Source organism: Pelmatolapia mariae, linkage group LG18, assembly GCF_036321145.2.
Source record: "Pelmatolapia mariae isolate MD_Pm_ZW linkage group LG18, Pm_UMD_F_2, whole genome shotgun sequence".
NCBI lineage: Eukaryota > Metazoa > Chordata > Actinopteri > Cichliformes > Cichlidae > Pelmatolapia > Pelmatolapia mariae.
In genome coordinates, this window is record NC_086243.1 from 414,628 (window position 1) to 438,823 (window position 24,196).

General features: G+C 43.4%; 1 protein-coding gene across 2 annotated transcripts; it reads right to left on the reverse strand.

The window, feature by feature from the left end:
* On the reverse strand, window positions 1-20,589 carry LOC134617402 (palmdelphin-like). Of its 2 annotated transcripts, none has more exons than XM_063462633.1 (9): window positions 20,480-20,589; window positions 17,436-17,504; window positions 9,956-10,036; window positions 9,426-9,547; window positions 3,477-3,591; window positions 3,358-3,382; window positions 3,212-3,271; window positions 1,974-2,134; window positions 1-1,179 (listed from the first exon to the last, which is right to left on the reverse strand). In XM_063462633.1, exons 2-9 carry the CDS (start codon window positions 17,478-17,480, stop codon window positions 154-156), a joined length of 1,635 nt encoding a protein of 544 aa, XP_063318703.1. In that variant the 5' UTR covers window positions 17,481-17,504; window positions 20,480-20,589; the 3' UTR covers window positions 1-153. The 2 variants fall into 2 exon arrangements, with proteins under 2 accessions (XP_063318703.1, XP_063318702.1); XM_063462632.1 differs by having other exon boundaries at window positions 3,188-3,271.
* Window positions 20,590-24,196: the final 3,607 nt, after the last annotated feature.

Below are 24,196 nucleotides of genomic sequence, written 5' to 3' on the forward strand. Positions count from 1 at the left end.
TCTTTAGTTACAGTGTCACACACTGTGTTTATTAGCTGGAGATGATTTCACATCTTCCCTTTCACAAAAGCAGTCGGTCACTAAGCGCTCGAGGAGAATCGGTCATTTTAAGCAGCACCATGTAAAAAAGAAGGCAGTTAGCAGACACTTCAGTTAGCAGACACTACAGCACGCTTGTTGTTTTTTCTGGATCTTTCTGATGCCTGGTCCCACTGCTCTCTCTCTGTGTCCGTCTCCAAGTCCCTGCACGTGTGCAGCAGCTCCATTGCTTGCGCTTGGCTTTGGAATGTGCCCGTGGCTCTTCTTCTCCTTCATGTTGCTGTCATCATAGTCTTCATCGTCCTCAACAATGACCAGTTCAGCCTTGAGGGAACCTTCAAACTCCCGAGCCTGCCGGCTCTCGTCCAACGCTGACTGAAAACCCACGAATATGGCTGTGATTGGCTCAGCAGTGTCCAAGACGCTAAGGACTGGGCAAGGAGGGTCATCTCCAGTAAGGGGGAAAGGTGCTCTGTGTCTGTTCCCAGTTTGTCTGTTAGACTGGTACAAGGATGGGCGGTAATGTTCTTCCTCACTGATATAATCAATAGCAGGAATATAACAGGGAGTGTAGCTGAACCGTGTGTGTGTTAGTGTTTCCTGGTCATGTGTTCTAAGAGGTACGCAGCACCGGGATGGTTCAGTAATCCTGCTGCTGCTTCTGGTAATGCCACTGGGCTGGTGGCTTGCAGACCCGCCTTCCTGAAGACGGTGACAATTTGTCACTGGATATGAACTACAGTGACAATCTCGCTGGTTGCCATAGTGATCCAGGCGCATCACACAACTTTCCGTCAGATTGCTTTGCTGGCTCCTGCCTTCATTTTTGATAAAACAGCTGTCCTGGTTACAGTAGTGATGCTCACTGTGTGGTTTTCTTTGGCTGTTTTCGTTGCAGCTAAAGTCTTTGTCTGCTTTGTGTCTTTGCAGGACATCATAGCGTCCTGGCTGCTTCCCGAGGTCATGCTCCTCCACCCTGTTCCTATCATCTTGGTAGTGGGAAAAGCATTGCTCCTCCCTTGTCCTGGGATTTTGGCAGCAGTTTTGGTGCTTTGCTTGACAATGCATTGTAGCACTTCTCAGCAAATGTTCCACCTCATTGGCCGATAGCTCAGAAACACCGTTCTGGTCACGTGATGCCTAGAAGTACAAAAAAAACAGGACTCAGACACTGAAAGGAATTCAAACACAACAGAAGCTAACATGACGTATTCTGTTTATGTCACTTCATGAGCTACTTGAAAAGGAACATGTACAGCTAAAATGCTTGTACTTTGTCAGCAGAATTGCTAACAGAAATTTATATTAGCTTGAGATGTTCATACCAGTGTTTCCCACACACAGGCTTTATTTGCAGCTAGGTGAGGCCGCAGTTCAGGACTGTGGATTTGGAGTTGCTACTATGTGATACAGAACTCAGTTAAGAGACAGTGGATTATTGCTCTTTTATTTATTGTCATAGTTTTTGAGATTTATTAAAATAAAGATTTAAACAAAGGAAAAACCAACTAAGAACCATGCAGATGGTTCCAACAGTAACAGACGACAGTCGGCTGCATCCTTCATTACTGTAGTTTTCTCTCTCTTGAAATAGAGAAACGATATAGTGCATGCCTTCATTTATATTCATCATATACAACAAATCTTTGTTTGCCTTTGGCACACCCTAAAGCAGGTAGACAGCTTTACATTAATCCAGTGTAACATTAGCCCCACCCAGTCCACTGCTCTGTGCCAGTCGCAGCTACTGGGACTTTGGTGAAAATGCTGGTGTCATTATTACCAGTTGTGGAGTATTAGGGTCACTAATCAAAAGTTACAGGGAGCTAATATTCTCATACAAATCTGTTTCAAAGCCAAAATGGAATAAAACAAAGCATGCACCTCCACTGCTTAAAGTGAAGTCAGAGTTTGGCTCAGAATAATAAAAATACCTGTTGAGAGTTGAGAGCACAAACACACTTCTGGACATCATCATAAACCCTGAGCCCGGTGTTTTGGTGAAAGTCTTTCAGAGGAACATCTGGCGTAGAAAGTACTGAGCGCTCCCCAGTCAGAGTATTTTTAGCCACATTGATCTGCATGTTAAACAGAGCTGGGACACAGAGGGCAGATGCACTTAATGCAGTTAAAGTTTATCCTGATTATCATGACATCAGTCCAGGTGCACAGCACAATCCATGTCCTGTACATTAGTTAATGCAAGTCTCCACAGGTCATTCTCAATGGGTAATACAAATGTATAAAAATAAAGCAGAGGAAAAATTAAAAGCTCTGAGATATGGTATATCTGATATAACATATACAGGACAGTATGTGTAGAGCCCAGAAACATAGATGTGTGGTCGAAGATGAAAGAATGTGGACTAATGAGGTAAAAAAGTTACATTTATGTGACTTTCTGATGTCCTTTTTAAAGATCTGTGGAAAATGATGAATCACGTTTTTTGTGCAGAAACTAGGATTGAGTCATATAGACATCCTTTACTCAGCGTTCTGATACCTGTGCAAAGTTCACAGGTAGATCCTGAAAAACTAGAGCGCACTGGAACGCAAAATTAAAGCAGGCATGAAACACTACACACATACAAAGGCTAATTTACAACGTAAAAATCCAGCTGTTACTCATAATCTTTGTGTTTGTAAAGAACTTCAAAAATGAGGACAGATTTTCCTGTTTGAGTGAATGTAGCCAAACAATGGAGCCAATTATTGTTAAAGAGACAGACAGTATAAGTGGACAGTATGTCCTTGGTTTTACTGCTGCAGCCAGGGGCAGCACCACTGAGTTATTGGTTCTGTCACTAGTTAGCTAACACAAACTAATGTGGGTTTATTAGCCACAACCAACCAGGTGACGTCACATTCTGTGCTGACAGAAGATGGCGCTAAACATCTTTTGAAAGCACTTATTTCTTAAATCCATCTTTACTGTTGGAGTCAGGGCTCCATGATGTAATCTGGCTCTTATGTGTAGTGTTTCATGTCCACTTTAATTTTGAGTTCCAGTGTACGTCTTTGAGGATCTAGCTGTGAACTTTCCACAGTTATCAGAACACAGCACTATAAATTCAGTTCTAAATTTGCAAACTCTTGTGTATTTCAGTGCTATTGTGTATAACAGTTTTAAATGTATGAATGATCTCACTCTGCCGTGGTGTGTTTGGCTCACACTGTTCACTGGCTGGTGAGGAGAAGGATTCAGGGATTGCTGTGGTTATGTGTAATGGTTCTGCAAGAACAAAAACAGAACTGTTAGCTTGGGTTCATCTTTCGTCGCAACATCAGAGATGTTGCAAATGATGTCACATGACTTACCAGGAACAAAGCTGTTGTGGGCTTCCTAGAAGACACACACAACTCAGTAAGTGTAACAGGTACTAAAGGGAGCACAACACTACACCTGTGTATCTGTGAGGATGTGTGTTTGTATATACCTTGATAATGTCCTCCGGACTTTTCTCCACTGCCTTGAGTCTACTGAGGATAAAACTCTCATTAACGCTGATCATAGACTCTTCTCTCTCCAGAGAATCCACCTCCATTTCAATCCTAAGGAGACAGAGGGGTCAGGGCAGGGTAGTAACACGGCAGGACATCACATGAGAAACAGTAACCTCTGGGCCTGAAAATGTGGCCAATGTGAAAGTGCCAAAAACTGCAGTGCCTCTGAAGGCTATTTGAGGCTGGCAACCTCATAGACTCTCTTGTTAAAATACCCAACTTTACAGCACTAAAGAGCTTGTTTAATTTTTGATTTGATTGATTTGGGAACTGGGCACTTTGACTGACAGGTGTGTGGGTGTGTGTATATATATATATATATATATATATATATAAATTTACCAGCTGTTCTCCACAGAAGCAGCCAAGGTGTACTCCTAGTGGGAGGGGAACAATATGAGAACAGCACCGCCAAGGCTGGAAACGGATCAATACTGGAACAGCATATGGGGAGAGGACACAACCCATAATAGCAATGCTCAGTGGCTAGTGGATCTAAGAGAAGACCACAGCAACCTCCCTGAACAGGGTCCAGTAACAATCACAGTAGCAGACAGCCAAGAAAAGGCCCCCAGTATGAAGAGTTGGACTGCACCAGGCCCTGACATGGTTCACGCCTACTGGCTGAAGGAGCTGACTGCACACCATGAGCATCTAGCAGCACAAATGAACCAGTTGCTAGTTGACAGGAGACACCTGGAATGGCTAACTGAAGGCCAGACAGTCCTGATCCTCAAGGACCCCCAGAAGGGACCGGTCAGATCCAACTACTGGCCAATAACCTGCCTCAGCACCACATGGAAGCTCCTGTCAGGCATCATAGCGGCTAAGATGAACATGCAAATGGGTCAATACATGAGTGGGTCACAGAAAGGGATGGGCAAGAATACAAGAGGCGCAAATCACCAGCTACTGGTAGACCGAGCAGTCAGCCGAGACTGCAAGACCAGGCTGACCAACCTGTGCACAGCCTGGATTAATTAGAAATATCCTTCTCAGAGTGACACTGAAAAACTAGTTCATGCATTTATTACTTCCAGGCTGGACTACTGTAATTCATTATTATCAGGAAGTCCTAAAAACTCCCTGAAAAGCCTTCAGTTAATCCAAAATGCTGCAGCAAGAGTCCTGACAGGGACTAGAAATAGAGAGCAGATTTCTCCTGTATTGGCTTCCCTTCATTGGCTTCCTGTTAAATCCAGAATTCAAAATCCTGCTCCTCACATACAAGGTCTTAAATAATCAGGCCCCATCTTATCTTAATGACCTTGTAGTACCATATCACCCTATTAGAGCACTTCGCTCTCACACTGCAGGCTTACTTGTTGTTCCTAGAGTATTTAAAAGTAGAATGGGAGGCAGAGCCTTCAGTTTTCAGGCCCCTCTTCTGTGGAACCAGCTTCCAGTTTGGATTCAGGAGACAGACACTATCTCTACTTTTAAGATTAGGCTTCAAACTTTCCTTTTTGCTAAAGCATATAGTTAGGGCTGGACCAGGTGACCCTGAATCCTCCCTTAGTTATGCTGCAATAGGTGTAGGCTGCTGGGGATTCCCATGATGCACTGGGTGTTTCTTCTTCACTCACTATGTGTTAATAGACCTCTCTGCACTGAATCATATCTGTTATTAATCTCTGTCTCTCTTCCACAGCATGTCTCTATCCTGTCTTCCTTCTCTCACCCCAACCAATCACAGCAGATGGCCCCGCCCCTCCCTGAGCCTGGTTCTGCAGGAGGTTTCTTCCTGTTAAAAGGGAGTTTTTCCTTCCCACTGTCGCCAAAGTGCTTGCTCATAGGGGGTCATGTGATTGCTGGGTTTTTCCCTGTATGTATTACTGTAGGGTCTACCTTACAATATAAAGCACCTTGAGGCGACTGTTGTTGTGATTTGGCGCTGTGTAAATAAATACAATTGAATTGAATTGAATTACAATAAGGCCTATGACTCAATGCCCCACACCTGGATCCTGGAATGCATGGAATTGTACAAGATCAACAGGACCCTAAGAGCCTTCATCAGGAACTCAATGGGGATGTGGCGTACAACACTAGAGGCCAACTCCAAGCCCATAGCACAAGTCACCACCAAGTGCGGGATCTACCAAGGAGATGCTCTGTCCCCACTGCTGTTCTGCATAGGCCTGAACCCCCTCAGTGTGATCATTAACACGGATACCGACTACAGAATGGAGCAGCGGAAGGAAGGAGGCCGGGGACTGGTGAGTGTCAGCACCACAGTCCAGGATGAGACAACAAATATCCATGAGTACATCGTGAAGATATCCCCAACCAACCGCATGCTCACTGAATACCTCAGGCAGCAGAAACCCAAGAAAGAGGAGGAACCATCATGGAAGGACAGGCCCTCAGGAAGAAGGAACACTAGGTGCAGTGACCCCCAAACTAGGCGAGTGGCTCCAGCAGATCCCAGAAACAACATCGGAGATCTCTGTCCAGAAGAGCGCAGTCCTGGGAACAGCTAAGATACTGCGCAGGACCCTCAAGCTCCCAGGCCTCTGGTAGAGGACCCGATTTTGATGGATAGACCGCCCGCAGGGTGGAGTGGGGAATTTTTTGTTTTACATGACTCCAGCAGTGACAGCAGTGAATCAAAAGTGCAACAAATTGTCAGCGAGTCAGTGTTCTTGCCTTGATTAAGTTAACAACTTTGTCTCGCATGTGCTTCAAAAATGCAAAGTTACAGAATCAGAAAGACTTTATTTATCCCCAGGGGGCAATTAAGATACAACAGAGCAGCATGACGTTGAAGGTAAGGACAGGGCATAAACATGGTAAATGGTAAATGGCCTGTATTTGTATAGCACTTTACTCAGTCCCTATGGACCCCAAGGCACTTTACACTACATTCAGTCATCCACCCATTCACACACTGGTGATGGCAAGCTACATTGTAGCCACAGCTGCCCTGGGGCGCACTGACAGAGGCAATAACATGCAATAATAGTGAAATAATAAATACACAGAATATACAGTATATACACAGTTTTAAAATTAAAGTGACTGAATAGGTGAATAAATAACTGTAAGTGACTAAAAGTGAATGAAGTGTCGGTAGTATAAGAAGAGTGTAGTTTATGTTTCTGGTGTGGGAAATGGTCTCATCGGCTGGAGTTAAAAAGCAGAGTGGCTTTGGGGTCAAAGGTGGCTCTCCTCCTCTCAGTCCTGCAGGAAATGCAGAGGAGGCGTCGCCCAGAGGGGAGCCATTGAAATGCGGGGTGACGAATGTGAGAGGGGTCGTTGATGATTTTGGCTGCCTGTCTAAGGACCTGTTGGCTGAAAACCTGTGCCAGAGTTCTGACAGGCCGATGATTTTAGAGCACACTGATGCAGTGTGCTGCAGTCTGTTCCTGTATGAAGGCTGAGGGAGTGGAACCAGCAGGTGATGGAGAAGGTCATGATGCTTTCCAGGAAGGCATAGTAAAAAGTCATCATGATGGGTGTGCTGACTGCAAAGGAGCTGTTTCCTAAGGAGGTATAGCCGTTGGTGGCACCTCCTGAGAATCTCCTCTGTGTTGGCAGAGAATTTCAGGAGGTTGTCAAAGATGGTTCCCAGGTATTTGTACTCCTCAGCTACCTCCACTGGCTTCCCATGGATGGTGGTGGTGACTGAAGCAGCCAGATCCCTCTGCCTACTGGAGAAGGTCACCACCATCTCTTTGGTTTTGCTCACGTTCAGTTCAAGTTTGGAGCTGTCACACCACTCTACAAACTCCTGCAGAGTGGGCCCGTGGTGTTGTGAGGGGCCTGACAGCAGTGATAGGAGAACTGTGTCGTCAGCATATTTCACCAGGTGACAGTTGGGCTGTGTGGATCTGCAGTCATTGGTGTAGAGGATGAAGAGCAGGGGGGAGAGCACACAGCCCTGGGGGGAGCCAGTGGAGGTGGAACGGAGACCGGAAAGAGAGTTGTTGACCCGAACTTTCTGAGTCCTGTTGGTCAAAAAGTCCAATATCCACAGGCAGTGTTGGTCAAGTTACTTGAAAAAAGTAATCAGTAACTAATTACTGATTACTTCCCAAAAAAAGTAATCCCGTTACTTTAGTGATTACTTATTTTCAAAAGTATTTAGTTACTTAGTTACATTTGAAAACATGATTTATCCCCTAAATAGGTAATAAAGCAATAGATCTTTCAGCCCAATTCTGCTTTTTCTGCATAATCCATCATACAAAATGTAATCAAATGAAAAAGTCTCTTTTTAAAACTTGTTTTATTAGTTTTAATCTTTTAACTTTATGCATCAAGCAAACATTAAATTATATGCAACAGTCTCTGACTGGAAGAAATTTGTTGAACATTTAAACCTATTTTCTGCACATTCCAGGACATAAAATAAAATAGTTTTTTGTGTTTAAACTCACTCTTTCAAATAGATGCAAGTGAAACACAGCAGAAAATAAATAAAATCAAAGACTCAGCGGTCCTGTTGCTCTATTTTCACCTGTTGCCACGAACGTCGCACTCGCTTACGTCATTGTCACGAGACACTCTCGCAAAAAAATCACGGTTTTAGTAACGCAGTAACGCAGCGTGCTTACGGGAAAGTAACAGTAATCTAATTACCTTTTTTGCAATAGTAATCCCTTACTTTACTCGTTACTCGAAAAAAGTAATCGATTACAGTAACACATTACTGCCCATCTCTGTCCACAGGATTAGCTGATCATCCAGGTGAAATCGGGAGGAAAGTTTAGTGGCCAGGATACGAGGCTGCAGAGTGTTGAACGCTGATGAGAAATCAGCAAACAGAAGTCTGGCAGAGGAGTCAGGGAGCTCCAGATGTTTGTGGATGGAGTCCAAGATGAAGATTGTTGCATCATCGACGCCTCTGCGTGCATGGTAAGCAAACTGGGGTGGGTCCATCAGTGGGTCAGTTGCTCTTGATGTGCTGTTTTATGATCTTCTCCATAGCCTTCATCACCAGGGAGGTGATGGCCACAGGACGAAGATCATTCAGAGACTTTGGGTTGTTTCTTTTGGGGATGGGGATGACTGTGGAGTGTTTCCACAGCTGGGGGACGGTGTGACTGTCGACTGAGTGTTGAAATAGAGTCCGGATCACACTTCCTAGTTGCCCTGCACAGTGTCTCAGAACTCGACTGCTGATGTTGTCAGGGCCGGGTGAGCTCCTCTCCCTGGTCCTCCTGAGGGCTCTCACCACGTCCTCAGTCCTGAAGGTGATTGCAGAGCTGCCAGGTTTGAGTGAGGATCTGGACTCTTCAAGCTGGGATGGCTGTGGCTCAGGTGGTAGAGCAGATCAGCTACTGATTGGAAGGTTGGTGGTTCGATCCTTGGCTTCCCCAGTCTGCATGTCAAATATCCTTGGGCAAGATACTAACCCCAAGTGTTCATCGGAGTGTGAATGTAGATTAGTTTGCACTTGTGTTTAGAAGTGCTTGTATGAGTTGGTGTGAATGAGGCATGTTGTATAGAGCCCTTTGAGTACTCTGGGAGAGTAGAAAAGCGCTCTATAAGAACCAGTCCATTTACCATGTTTAGTCTCCTAACAGCAATTCAAATTGTAATCCTTGTGTTTAAGGACTTACCTCGTTAAAAACTATATTCTGCATCAATCTTTTTTGTGTGCTGACATCTTTCAGAGCTAGCAAACCCACATCTCTCACAAACTTACAAAACACACAGTACACCGTTCTCTGATTGGAGATGATCAATGAGTGTTTGATGTCTAAAATGGAACAAGCTGCATTATACTTATTTACATTTGAATTCTAATTTCCCATTCACCTTTAGATGTCAGAGACACCAAAAGGCTGTGGCCTGCAAGGCCAAACAATGCCCATGCGTAATCTATGGTGATGATATGTGCTTCTCTGTGAGCTCTGTTTGAGCTGATTTTGTACCTGTGGATGCTGAGCTGCAGGGCTCTGGTGTGTTCCCGGTCAGACAGAAAGCTCTGCTGCTGTGTGCAGTCTACACCATTATGGGAGTCTCGCAGCAGCCACTGCTCTCTCAGAGCCTTTTTCTGTACAGAAGAACAGAATTATCATTAGTGTGTTTGGGACTGGAAGTAAAAATACAGGTCTGCAAACAGATAGGACGACTATCCTGTCTTTCTCTCCTCACCCCAACCAGTCGTGGCCATCTGCTGCGACATTCCTGTTAAAAGGGAGTTTTTCCTTCCCACTGTTGCCAAAGTGCTTGCTCATAGGGGGTCATATGATGGTTGGGTTTTGTGTTGTATTATTGTAGGGTCTACCTTACAATATAAAGCACCTTGAGGCGACTGTTGTTGTGATTTGGCGCTGCATCAGTAAAACTGAATTGAAATGAATTGATTACTTCTGCAGTTCATGCTGATAATACACATCCAATGAAATGATTTGCTCTACACTTTATCTGCTGTTATAGCCGATCATTTATTCAAACCAACCTTCAGATGTTGCAGTTTGAATTTCTCTTGATCGAGTTTCACTTTCTTCTTTTTAATGTCCTCTTGAATTCGATGCTTCTGCTGTTTCATCAAAAGCAAAAGCTTAAATGAATGAATATATGAAACATTTACAATTGACAATGCATTGTCAGAATAAGTGAAATATCTATTGAAAATGTAACCCAGTGAGTTTACACGACTCTGTAATGCACTACAACATTGTTATTGCTAATTGTGATTTATCGTTACTCTGTTAATCACTGAGTTGAGCTAAAGTAAATCAATAATAAAAGATAAATAATCTAAATATAAAAATAAAACCCCAGAGATATATTTGACACCCCTGCCGGTTAGAAAGGAACAAGCCCCTGTAACATGTTGACCTATGTTCGCATCAGCCACTAGATGGCACTGTGTTGCTGCAATGTGTGTATTCTACCCGCGAGCAAGAAGAAAAAGAAAAAATGAGAAATAAAGTGGGAATCGCGGCAGAGATCGGTGTGTGCGTGCATTTAATAATAAGCTTGGTACCCAGACTAAGATAATACATGGTGTCAGAGTAGCGGTTTTATACGCAATCCCTCGCCGTCGGACAGCGCAGACATGGAGGCTTACGGCGTTCCCACACCGCGCATGGATTGGGACTCTAGCAACCTGCCCGAGGCATGGCGGCGCTTCAAGCAGCACGCCGAGCTAATGTTCGCTGGTCCTCTTCGGGGGAAGGAGGAGGCAGACAAATGCAGCTACCTTCTTCTATGGGTCGGTGAGAAAGGACGGGACGTCTACAACACGTGGACGCTCACCGCAGACGACTCCCGAAAGCTTCAGACGTACTACGATAAGTACACTGATTACATCACACTGAAAGCGAACCCAATCTACGCCAGATATAAGTTCCATGAAAAGATGCAGGGTGAAAATGAGGCGTTTGAACAGTTTATTACAGAACTGAAACTGCTTGCTAAAGACTGTGGATACCCAAATACAGATGAAATGGTCAGGGATCGCATCGTATTTGCCACTAATTCGCCACACGTCCGAGAAAAGCTACTCAGCCAAGGCGCAGAGCTCACGCTTGAGAAAGCTATAGATATAGCACGATCACACGAGCTAGCAAAGCAACAGCTAAAATCTATGGGCCACTCTAGGGGCCAGGAAACTGTGCACGCCATCGGCAGGAAACCGCACAGACAAGAAAATCAAATAAGAAGCGTGAAACCAAAAGAACACGCTAAAGTAACACTAAAAACGTGCAGCTATTGTGCCGGACAACACAGTAATAAAGACATCTGCCAAGCAAAAGGAAAGCAATGTGCAAAATGCAAGAAAATGAACCATTTTGCAAGAGCATGCAGGTCAAAACTCCCTTCGCAGACAAAAGCCCACCTCAAATCAGTACACACTGTGAGAGAGAACATAGAAGTGACAACTGAGGACACAGATGAGGAGCAAGACTGTTTCTACATTGATAGCATCACCATAGAAAATGAAGGAAGAAATGATGAGCAAGCATATGCAGACATGCAACTTGGTTTCCCCCCACAGGCAGTGAGGTTTAAAGTTGACACTGGGGCACAAGCAAACACAATTCCAGCCAACATGTTCCAGACGCTCTTCCCACATGTGACACTGAAGCTTGTCACACACAAGCTCACAGATTACGGGGGACACTCACTCAGCGTGGAGGGGAAATGCCAGCTAAAATGCAAACACAAAGACAAAACTCGCACGTTGGAATTCCACGTTGTTAAAACGAGCGCCCCACCTGTATTAGCAATGAAAGCTTGCCGTGACCTAAACCTGGTCAGGATCGTGATGGCAGTGACGGAGGAAAGAGACAAGACAACCAACAGTTCGCAGGCAATACTAGATGAGTATGCTGACGTGTTCAAAGGGATAGGAGAATTTCCTGGTGAATGCAGTTTCCATGTAAACCCAGACGTCGCACCCACAGTCAGCCCACCTCGTCGGATTCCCATCGCTCTGCGAGCCCGACTCAAAGACGAGCTCGACAGCATGGAACGGAATCAAATCATATGCAAGGTGACAGATCCTACGGACTGGGTGAATGCACTTGTTGCCGTGGAAAAACCCAAGACAGGCAGACTCAGAGTATGTCTGGACCCCAGACCAAGGCTATACAAAGACCCCATTACCCTCTACCCACCTTGGAGGATGTCACCACAAAACTTGCTGGGGCCAAGTATTTTAGTGTTTTGGACGCCAGATCAGGCTACTGGGCCATTAAGCTAAGCCACGAATCATCTCTGTTAACCACATTTAATACTGTGTTTGGCAGGTACCGCTTCCTCAGGCTTCCTTTCGGCATAATCTCAGCCCCAGGATGAGTTCCAGCGACGCGTGGATGAGACCTACGAGGGCCTGAGGGGCGTGGCAGCCATTGTGGATGATGTGTTAGTCTTCGGAGCAACCAAACAGGAGCATGATGACAACTTGAGGGCCATGCTGCAGCGCAGCAGGGAGAGAGGTGTAAAACTGAACCCTGACAAGTGCACCATCTGCGTCAAAGAGGTCAGTTACTTCGGTCACACATTGTCACACGAAGGACTAAAACCAGATCCACATAAAGTAAAAGCAATCCAAGACATGGCGCCCCCACAGAACAGGGCAGAACTGGAAACAGTGCTGGGGATGGTTAATTATTTAGCAAGATTTGCCCCACACCTGTCAGAGATAAACGCGCCGCTCCGCCAGCTGTTAAAGCATGACAGTGAGTTTGTATGGGACAAGAACCATGACAGATCCTTTCAACAAATGAAGGAGCTGATCACTAGAGAACCAGGCCCAGTTCTCTCCTTCTTCAACCCCACGAAAGCGCTACGACTCCAGGTCGACGCATCCAAAAGTGGCCTCGGTGCTGTGATGCTGCAGGACGGCAGGCCAGTTGCCTACGCATCCAAGTCACTTAACAGCACCGAGCAGAACTATGCCCAAATAGAAAAGGAGCTGTATGCTGTTCTCTTTGGCTGCAAGCGGTTCCACGAGTACATGTACGGTCGACATGTGACCATTGAATCGGACCACAAGCCACTAGAGTCCATACTCAAAAAACCACTAGCATCAGCACCACCACGGCTACAGAGGATGATACTACAACTGCAAAAATACAACATCAGCATCATCCACAAGCCAGGGAAAGACATCCCGGTAGCCGACACGCTCTCCCGGAAATCCATAGAGTGCCACGTTAAATCGCTATGTGACGGAATGGATGCGCAGATCCACGCAGTCCTCAGCTACATGCCTGTCAGTGATCAGAGACTCTCAGAGATAAAAAACGAAACAGCCCAGGACCCTCAGCTCAATACTCTGAGAAGGACCACATTGAGTGGATGGCCGGATAAAAGGTCTCAATGTCTGCCTGACATCCAGGAGTTTTGGAACCACAGGGATGAGATCTCACTGATAGACGGGATCATGTTTAAAGGAGAGAAAATGATCATCCCAAAAAGGCTCAGAAAGGACATGATAGATCGGATTCATTCCAGCCATATGGGCATAGAAAAGAGTAAAAACAGAGCCAGAGACCTTCTGTTTTGGCCAGGCATGGGAAAGCAGATCGAGGAAGCAGTCGGAGCCTGCAGCACATGCCAGGAGAGACAAGCTGCTAACCCCAAGGAACCCCTGCTGTCACATGCAATACCAGAACGACCATGGCAGGTTATAGCCACCGATCTGTTCACTTGGAACTCGGAAGACTACATCATCATCGTCGATTACTACAGTAGATTCTTCGAGTTGGAAAGACTGCACAGCTGCACTGCAGAAGCAGTGATCCACAAACTAAAGTCAGCCATGGCCAGGCATGGTATTCCAGATTCAGTGATTAGTGATAACGGCCCGTGCTATGCTTCAAGTAAGTTCCAACAGTTCGCAAAGTCATGGAGTTTCACCCACAGCACTACTAGCCCCCATTACCCACAGAGCAACGGCCTAGCCAAAAAAACTGTCCAAACAGCAAAAAAACTACTGGACAAGGCCAAAGCTGAACATAAGGATCCCTACTTGAGCCTATTAGAATACCGGAACACCCCTGTGGACAACTTAAAGTCGCCTGCACAACTACTCATGAGCCGGAGACTCCGCTCCATCCTCCCTGCAACACCAAAACAGCTGGAACCCCAAGTAGTTTGCCAGCAAACAGTGCGTGAGAGGAGAGAAGTCTGTCAGCAGCGCCAGCAGACTTATTTCAACAGAGCAGCCCGACCTCTGCCTCAACTATGTCCCGGCGTACCGGTCCGGTTCCGGCAACAAGATGGTTCCTGGAAACCAGCTGTGGTCACAAGTTGTGCCGACACGTCCAGAAGCTACAACATAACCACAGATACAGGACAAGTTTATCGGCGTAACCGCCGACACCTCCGCGAAAGCAGAAACAGCATAGGAGGTGAGCAGTCCATTCAACCAACGGTTAACAGCAATGACAGCGCTGTGGTTTCTCAGCCCCCGCCTGTGGAGCCCCCTGATAAAGACATTACAACACCCGGATACACGACTCGATATGGGCGTGTTACTAAACCAAGACAGGTTCTGGACCTGTAATATTGTAAAGGGTGCAGGCGGATCGCTGCCCTAAAAAAAAAGAAAAGAAAAGGCTGTTCACATGTTTGTTGTTCCAATGATGTCACTAAATGCATCTGTTTATTATGGTAATGATGTAGCCAGTATTGAGTCGAATGCTATGTTATTAATGGATGTTACTCAGGATGTTATTCTCGTAATTTCAGTTGCCTTACAAATTTTACAGGCCTGAGTTTTTTTTTGTTGTTGTTGTTGTTTTTTTTTTAAGAAGGGAGATGTAACATGTTGACCTATGTTCGCATCAGCCACTAGATGGCACTGTGTTGCTGCAATGTGTGTATTCTACCCGCGAGCAAGAAGAAAAAGAAAAAATGAGAAATAAAGTGGGAATCGCAGCAGAGATCGGTGTGTGCGTGCATTTAATAATAAGCTTGGTACCCAGACTAAGATAATACAGCCCCGCCTTCCCCTGCTCTGTACGGTCACATGTGCTCGGTCACATGTGCTCAGACACAGAGAGACGGAGGTGCACGAGACCATCGCTGATTTTCACCGCCAAGCTTGTTGCTGGAAAATAACTGTAAACTTGATAAACTGAGCAAATATCCATACCGGAGATCTGCATGGACCTTGGAGAACCGGAACTGATTTGTTTTGAACATTTAGGACTTTGAAACCATCGCGGTGAGTCAGAAGGTGTTAAGCTAACCTTGAAGCTAACAAGCTAACAAGAAGTTAACGGGAATATAATGGCCCAATTTCAATGTTGTAGATCTGCACGGGTGCGGATGAAGCGGACAAGATCCTCTCTGAGAGTTGAACATTAGAAGCGTGCTGGTGAGTTAAACTGGGACTGGACGAATCAGGCTAATTAAAAAGCTAATTAGCTTAATGCTCGTAGCTGGAGCTGACCACGTTTTCACTGTGGGAGAACACACGGGGTTTCTCACGGAGTTCAGCTACACTGAGCACTCAGCTTGTGTGCTGATGGTGGTTTAGTATTACTTGTTGAATATTAAATGCACTAAAATAAGATGATGGAATGAAGTTAATTTTGATCTTAAAGGTTATGAATCTATTTTATTTTCTTGTTACATTTGATGGTCGAGCGGCACTGTATAGATGTCCCTGCATATTCTTATTGTGCCAATGCCTTACCACATACTGTAAAACTACAGCCTGTGGGCTTTTGTATATTTGTGGTCATTTTATTTTGTACATTGAGTGTAATTAACATATTGCTTCATTGCTATGCAGTGCAAAGCAATGCTCCTGTAATTCAGTAAAAGGGGCAGTACTGTAAAAGAAATAATCTACCATAGTTCATGGTTTATTTATGATTTCTGATAGAAATGTGCACCTTGATGGAAAAATAAGCTGATTGTGATTTAAAGATTGCATTCATAATTAAGATGCACTGTATAGACTGTAATTAGAAATTAGAATTAATGTTTTGTGCTTGTTTTGTTATAGCATTTAAATTATTTACATATGGCCATATATATCATTAGAGTGTGAATTGAATTAGTAATAGCCCTGTTGTTTACAGGCTAGGTTTTTTTTTGTGGGATGGAACATGGCGAGCTTTTCCCTTTGAACCGAACCACAGCCATTCCGAGTTGGCCCAGAAGGGCAGGTTGCTCTTCTCTCACGAACAATTGCAACAGTGCGGTAGGATGAAATCGCACCAATCACAGACTTTTGACCTGAACACGGACTATTAAGCCGGCAAGACTGACATATCTGAGCTCAGATAGGATTCTGGTTACTATTATTATTGCTGTTGTTGTATCTTATTTAATGTTTCATTCCTGTTTATGAAGTGCTGTTTAATTGTTGCTATATAATTCAATACAATTCAAAGCAACTTTACCTGTGGCTCCAGTCATTCTTCTGCACGCAACTCACCATGACCCTTCTGCGAATCTAGCTATTGGCCCATTCTCTCCATCTTACTTTAACTTCCCCTACCTAGGGCTGCTCAATTAATTGAATTTTAATCTAGATTACGATCTGGGCTTTCAACGATCATTAAAAATGACTGAGCCGATTATTAGCACCTCCCTCGTGCTTTACTCTCGCGCTGCTCCGTGTGGCAAATCGAGCGCACCTCTCTGCATTTCGAACACGCATCACAACAATTAAGAGGATCCGAGGGAAGCTCGGAAAGCTAAGCAGAAGTTATTTGGAGAGGAGAGGATAATGGCTGCTGAAGAAAGAATGCCGTTGGTTGAAAAGAGAGGTAAAACGACTTCAGTGGTGTGGAAACATTATGGGTTCGCGGAGTCAGACGTGGATCAAATATTGTGCAATATTTTGAAGTTCACTAAACATAGATGTTTACATTTTGCATTTATTTTTTATATTGCAAACATTTCCACTGTAATCAGTATTTGCACACTATTTTATATTATTTTTTGACAATCTTTAAAGCCATTATTCAATACATTGTTATTGTTAAATAAATATCGTCAAATAATCGAGATGTCAATTTCAGTGAAAATAATCGTGATTATCATTTTTGCCATAATCGAGCAGCCCTACCCCTACCCTATCCTGTACTTGGCTACAAAAACAAACTAATCCTCAGAATAGTTTAAACTGTTTCATTTAAGTTTTAAATGTTCCAAAGTTAAGTGAAAGTTAAAGGACAGAAAAAGGTCATAAACAAATGACAAAAGAACTAATTTACATTTTTTAGAGTCAAAAGCCACAAAGAGTTAATTTGTTACTTATTTAAATAATAATAATTATTTGTAAGTTACATGTTTTAATTTAGAGTACAGTAAAAAAGAAAAAAGGTACAGACTGTACACGTCTCAGTAACATCTGCATCATGCTCTAAAACTTCTAAATGAAAGTTTGAATAATTGTCAAATAGATAAGCAGATATCTTAGTGTCTCCTCTGTGACTGCTCAGAGTAGACCGGAGCATTACAGTGATGGCCTGGAGCCTCTCTTTGAGCAGGTCACTCTCCTCCATACTGCTTCAGGATCAACGCAGAGACTGGAGACGAGAAGAAAGAGAACCTGTCAGATGCCTTTATTTCACAGTATCACTTATAAACATGACCACCAGCAACATTAAGCCAAACCACAGTGACAAACTCAAACTGAAGCTTCAATATAAGAGAATAAGCATCATTCTGAAGTGTGAGTCATGCACAGCTGCCTGAGTAGAATCCAAGCACAAAAATATGAAGACTGAAGGGACTGAAACGAGCAGCATGAAACAGCTGTTTCCAACACAAGCACTTGGAGCACCCTGACACAACGGCCCCTGAGTACACTGTGACATCACTGTTTTATTTCAGTATTTGTTCCTCTGATAGCACACTGCCACCTGCCAGTTTGTTCACTCTTCATGACACAGTCATCTGCTTACCCTAAACGAGCCATTTGTAACTTTTGTCTCGTCTAATTAAAGAAAGGCAGAGAGAGACTTTATCTACAAGTCCATCAAGTAACCTGTCACTGAAGCACTAAAGCTAATCTGCTCATGAGGCTGATAATCTGCATAAACCATCTGCTTGCCAACCACAGGCAGGGCTGCTGTGTGGTTTAGACTCTATTAACTGAAAAGTCTGAACTTTTTATTTATAGGAAATGTTACAAATCACACAGAGAACACATCGTTCTCCTTGAGTAATGCACTGGATCCACACCAGACTACTTCTGTTGTGGGTTCTTTTCTCGCTTTATAAAATTCAGATTAGTTTTTTTGTGTGTTATCTAGATAAGAAATAGATATAAGTGCTGAAATGTTTATGCCTTTAAACAAGAATCACACTGTTCATGGGTACAGAGCTCTGTGTTATTGATTTATCAATACACATGTAAATACATCATGAACTGGATAATTCCACATACACTGTGTTGCCAAAACTATTCCTCTGCCTTCACAAGCATATGAACTTGAGTGACATCCCATTCTGAATCCACAGGGTTTAATATAATATCGTCCAACTCTTTGCAGGTATAACAGCTTAAACTCTTCTAGGGAGGCTTTCCACAAAGGTTTTAATTGGGATTTTTGACCATTATTCAGAAGCACATCTGTGAGGTCAGAAACTGATGCTGGAGAAAAAGGCCTGGCTCACAGTCTCCGCTCGAATTCATCTCAGTGTGTTCTGTTGGTTCATGTCAGGAACCTGTTCAGACCAAACTTGCTCGTCCGTGTCATTTGCAAATTGTTCCCACAAAGTTGGAAATGTGACATTGCCCAAAATGTTTCGGTATGCTGAAGCATCAGGAGTTCCTCTCACTGGATTTAAGGTTACAAGACCTGAAAATCAGCCCCACACCACAAGCCCACTTCCACTTGGCACAATGCAGCCAGACAAGTACCACTACAAGAACTGTGATTTCAGGTCGTGGTGGATGACTTGCTTCGTACCAGGACAGATTCAAATGAAGGCTGATCAAATGTATGATCTGAGTTACAGATAATTACGGGCTGTTCCCTGAAAACCTTTTATTGTACTTTAATCTATCGACCTCCTGGAGCTGCCCTACTCGGCACAGATGTTCCTGTATACTACGCCGGCCACTTGGTTTGGCGTTCCATGTATGCCCTGCCTGCTAGCATCTTACACCCTGCTGTTAAGTGCTGGATTGCCTCAATCTCAACCTGAGATTGATTCAAGACTTATGTTATTATTGGGCACCAGCATATCAAAATGCTCCCTAACTGCTGATGTTTTTTGAGATTCTCCATGCAAGCTTCATGTGCTTAAAATCTCCGTGCAAGCTCGTGATGATCCTCAGAATCACCTCAGATCCAGTTCATGCAAAAAACTCATTCCCATGTGTTTTTGACAGCTTGAATCCCATAACGAGACAGTGATGTCATTTCAAGGAAACGAGGCCTTGTTTATCTTTTATCACGTGATAAAAGATAAGACCAATAAGCAGCCTCGACATGGGCTTCATCTGGAGACGCCCCTTAATAAACACAGGCCTCAGGGCTTTAACATTACTGCTCACCGCTTCACCTGCCTGCCCACCCTCCGGTGCCTTGACCCCGCCCCCCAACTTCCCACCGTGCAGACCCTCACCCTTCCTGGATGTCACCTTCATATACCAAGTAAGCAATCAGTCACATCTCAGCTGTGGACTTTGTTGCTGTGGATAGTTTTGGGATTTGTTTTGTGTGAAATAAACCTTTGTGAAAAGCATGGTCTGTGTGTGTGTGTGTGTGTTACAGTTGCTACACAGCCAACTGTAGCTGATTAGAGCCTGCGAGACTCAATTTTGCTAATTTGAATGAATAAATTGGACCTTTCCTGTGTGTGTCTGTGTGTGTTGATTGTGACTGCAATTACAAAGCTTGCTAGCATGTCTTAACACTTCACTCTGTGGTCTAAAATATGTTCACTTTAGAGCTAACATGACTGATGTCAGGAAAGAAAACAAAAACCCACCAATGGTGCGGCTTCAAAAAGTCCAGAAACCAATGGGTGACCTTAAAATAATCTCCCTGCTTACTGAGAGTCAAGTCGAAAAGGAAATGAAGCTACATAAAGTGTGTGAAGGATTTTCAGTGAGTGCAAACTGAAGGCTACAATATGCTGTAAGCCCTGCAGGGCTGATCAGTCAGGATGAGCAGAAGCTTAGAGAATTAAGGAATTATCTCTACCTCTCCCGTTTGGTCCTGTTTCTGTTGTAGAATAAAGGTCAGCTCAATTTAGCACATTAACTATTTATAAAACATTTCATATTTTTATATCTGCTTCTCTACATGACTCCAAAACAAACGTTGCTACCAGCAGAGGATTGTCAAGATGCTATCAAACAGTTTCTAAGCTGCAGACTGACAGCTTGGATTATTTGGGAGGATAAAAGACGTAGGCCTACTTTATATGGGAACATTTGAGTCTTTCTAACAGGACAGGACGTTTTCTTAAAAAACAACAACAAACCTCACAGAATATTTCAACTTCACGTTATTATTGAAAGACAAGCGTATATTTGTTCACCTACCCAGAGGATGGTCTTTTTCTCGTGGCTGCCGCGCAGGACTCCTCAGACAGCTCACAGGTACAGGTGGGCGGGTCTTTGTGATGCTGATTGACAGCTGTCAACCTAGCAGCCAATAGCAATGAGAAGTGTTGCCACTCGTCCACCATAACTATGTTTGACTGTAAAACCATGAGATGCTATGTAAACAGAGGGTATTTATACAGGGTTACATTGGCACTTAGTGAAACTTCCTCTTTTCTTTCTTTCCTTTGTCTGCAATTATCCAATTACTGTATCTAAGAATGTGAATAATTTAATGACAATACATAGAATCAATCATTCCCTCCAGTGAAATTATTTTGTTGTGATTGCTCAAATTTAAAATTAAAAAAAATAATTTACAATTTTTGAAAAAAGGTTTTGAAAGCAACACCTTGTTTGTGTCCAACTTGGCGCTTCTCTGTCCAATAAGAAGTCTGTGTATACGATGGGAGACATGCATGATGATTCATTTGAATACTATTTGTCCTCGATCTGCTCAATTCCTTTATTTTGCTGATGTTGAGCTTAAGCCCACTCAGGTCAGTTTAAATTTATTTATATAGTACAATAACAGTTGATTCAAGGTGATTTATATCTTAAAGATCCTACAATAATGATAATACACTCTACAAAGGCTGTCCAACATATTATGATAGTGTGACCACCTTAGAAGGGAAAATAGGGGCATAGTCATCCTGAGAGGCAGTTTGAAATCATAATATATACGTCTGTAGATACGAAGGATGCGGCACGACCCAGATGCTTATCAGGACTTTCCTTCTGTGTCATTTCACTTTCTCACATTTGCATTTTGCAGCGCTCCGCTCTCTGCTGCCAGCTTCGGTCAGAACTCCTCTTTCCTCCCCGGCCTCTACTGAAAGGCACGATTAGATGACGCTTGCTGGCTTCCCCTGACACCACACCCTGACTCCGCTGCTCCACCCTGCACCACCAACCCCTCCACAATGTAAACAAATTATATTTGAACTTGACAAAAACGAAATTTATGATTTTTGGAAATCGGGTAAAAGAGGATGAAGTAACTCTGCCCATTGATGGAGTTCCAATTGAGAGAGTTACTGAACTCCGTTTTTTGGGGGTATATTGGATGATAAATTAAAATGGAAATCTCACATTGAACATGTTAGAAAAAAGATGGTTAAAAATATTTATATTCTGGGTAATGTCAGAGATATAATAGATTATAAGGCAATGCGTATTTTATATTTCTCACTAATTTTCCCCTATCTCAGTTATTGTGCTGAGGTGTGGGGGAATACATATGCAACTAATATAAATCCTCTATACTTGTTACAGAAGAAAGTGGTATGAATGGTTCTTAATGTTAAATATAGAGAACATACAAATAATCTGTTTATAAAATCAAAATTGTTGAAATTTGAAGACTTAGTGAAATTACAGACATTATTATTCATGTTCAAGGCAAGAAATAACACATTACCTCTTAAGTTACAAAGTTTGTTTGTATTGTGTTCAGGAAGTGGGGACAGTAGAAGGAAGTTTGACTTAAGCATCAGTTTCTAGGACCACACAAAGGCAAATGTGTCCGACAGTTAAGGGTATGAGAATATGGAATTCTCTTCAAGATAATCTCAAGAGTTGTACAAATATGCACCGTTTTAAAATGTGTTACATACTTAAAAGGATAAATCAATATGAAGAACATGAAAGTAATTTGGGCTAAATGTGGAAGGAAAATTTTTCATTGCCATTTAGTAGTGCTGTATATTGGTGATTATACTGATTTGTTAGTTTTGCATTGTGACATAAAGATACATGTTAGAGGGATTTTTGGGTTGTTGGCGCCCTCTTGTAAGAATAATTAGATTTCAGATAGGGGGCAGGTGCTAACAAGAATTTATTCTTCTTCCTGCTCTTTTTCACCCATGGGTGCAGTGTTATATTAATGGGAAGGAGGATTTGTATGTAGGAAAATGAAACACTGTTGAACCATGTGTGAAATAAATAAATAAATGAAATGAAATATAATTGCTATTCACTCGCTGGGCCCACGTCCTCATTTGAGGTTTGACAGTGTTTTAGTAGGTAAAGGTGAATGCTTGGACATGAACTGAGCTGCAGTTTGGGGAAGACCTCGAAGGGGACTGGCGACAGCTCCCGGGCCTGGCAGATCCCCACGTACTAAATAGAAGTGAAGCAGCTAAAGAATTGAAAAGGGGAGGGAGGAACAAGAACGAACAGCTTGCAGAACTGGGGGAACATATATAGATGAGAACCAGGAGGAGTGTGTTTGGAGGCGTGGTCCTGCTCCTGAAATTCCGATACTTAAGCTCGAATTATTTTTCAGTTTTCAAACACACATGACAGCAGTGCAGGTTACAGGTTTGACATTTTGCAATCATGTACAAATATATTTGTATATACTGTAAACAACTACAGCAGACCTGATGACAGTTTACTGCTTTTCAGCATACTTTTATTTACACACACTTTTACACACGGTTGCTGTTACAAAGACACCGCTGCAGCTCTCCCACTGCCAGCTCAACATATCAACGATATGATAGGACCCCGTTCAGTGTTTTAACCCGGCGAGGTGTGATTGCAGATGCCCTGCAGGTGCGTTTGCCTACCCTGCAGCGGCACCGCTGGCCACACCCTGCCACATACACCCTCCCTGTTGTCTAAGTAAGTGCAACAAACATGGAAGGATGCTAAAGTTTGTTTTTTTAATGGCCCATCCCAGTTATTTGTAAAACTACTGCTGTTATCTAAGCTGCTGCTCTGTCTGGTGATCATCTCTGGGTTGCAGCATCGATATCTGCATCTGACATTTGTAAACTTTTTGAGGCAGGTGTCAGACTCACATACAAGGTATCATTTTCCCTCATGCAGAATCTAAGAACATTTCACCATAATAGCTTTTGCTGCTTACAGCCACTGGGTGAAAACAGGACTTTACAAAAGCCACTCCAGGACAGACATTTTTCTAAACTCGAACTGATCAGAAGGTCTCAGGATCAGGCAAAAATCCTGAACCAACTCAGAAGGACGTCTGATCACCACCCTCTGGTAATATGAACTAAAGGGGATACATACAGACACAGAAGCTGCTGAGGCGTTACTGTGAGAAGAAAATCACACGTCAAAGGCTTGTTTTCGAGTTACTAAAGCCTCTACAGGTCCTCTGTAGTTACTTCAGTGTGCAGCAGATGGGAGTCATGTATCATCTAAGCAATCAACAGATATCAGAAAATACCTTTAGAAGATGATAAATTGGGTGGATACACATAAATCTGCTTTCCTGTTGCCTGTTATCTTTGTTTCACTGAGTAGATCAGCTCACACTTAGATAAAGGAAAAGTAGTCAGATTACTGACAGCTGTAGCTCAGGAGGTAGAGCAGGTCACCTACTGATCAGAAGGTTGGTGGTTCGATCCCTGGCTCCTCCAGTCTGCATGCCAAGTATCCTTGGGTAAGATACTAACCCCAAGTTGCTCTCCGATGCATCCATCTGTGTGTGAATGTAGTTAGTACAGAGAAAGTGGTTGTGAGAATGGGTGTGATTGGGTGAATGCGGCGTGTTGTATAGAGCGCTTTGAGTACTCCGGGAGAGTAGAAAAGCACTATATAAGAATCAGTCCATTTACCATCTGTGTACATTATCATCACCGGTAACTGAATCATGTGAAAGCAACATGCATATTTATTCTC

Coding starts and splice junctions, on each gene's coding strand:
- LOC134617402 (XM_063462632.1), bottom strand. CDS start 17,480: ATGGAGGAGAGTGACCTGCTCAAAGAGAGGCTCCAGGCCATCACT. Junction 9,548..9,955: donor TCAAACTGCAACATCTGAAG/GTTGGTTTGAAT, acceptor TCTTCTGTACAG/AAAAAGGCTCTGAGAGAGCA. Junction 3,272..3,357: donor CCACAACAGCTTTGTTCCTG/GTAAGTCATGTG, acceptor TTGTTCTTGCAG/AACCATTACACATAACCACA.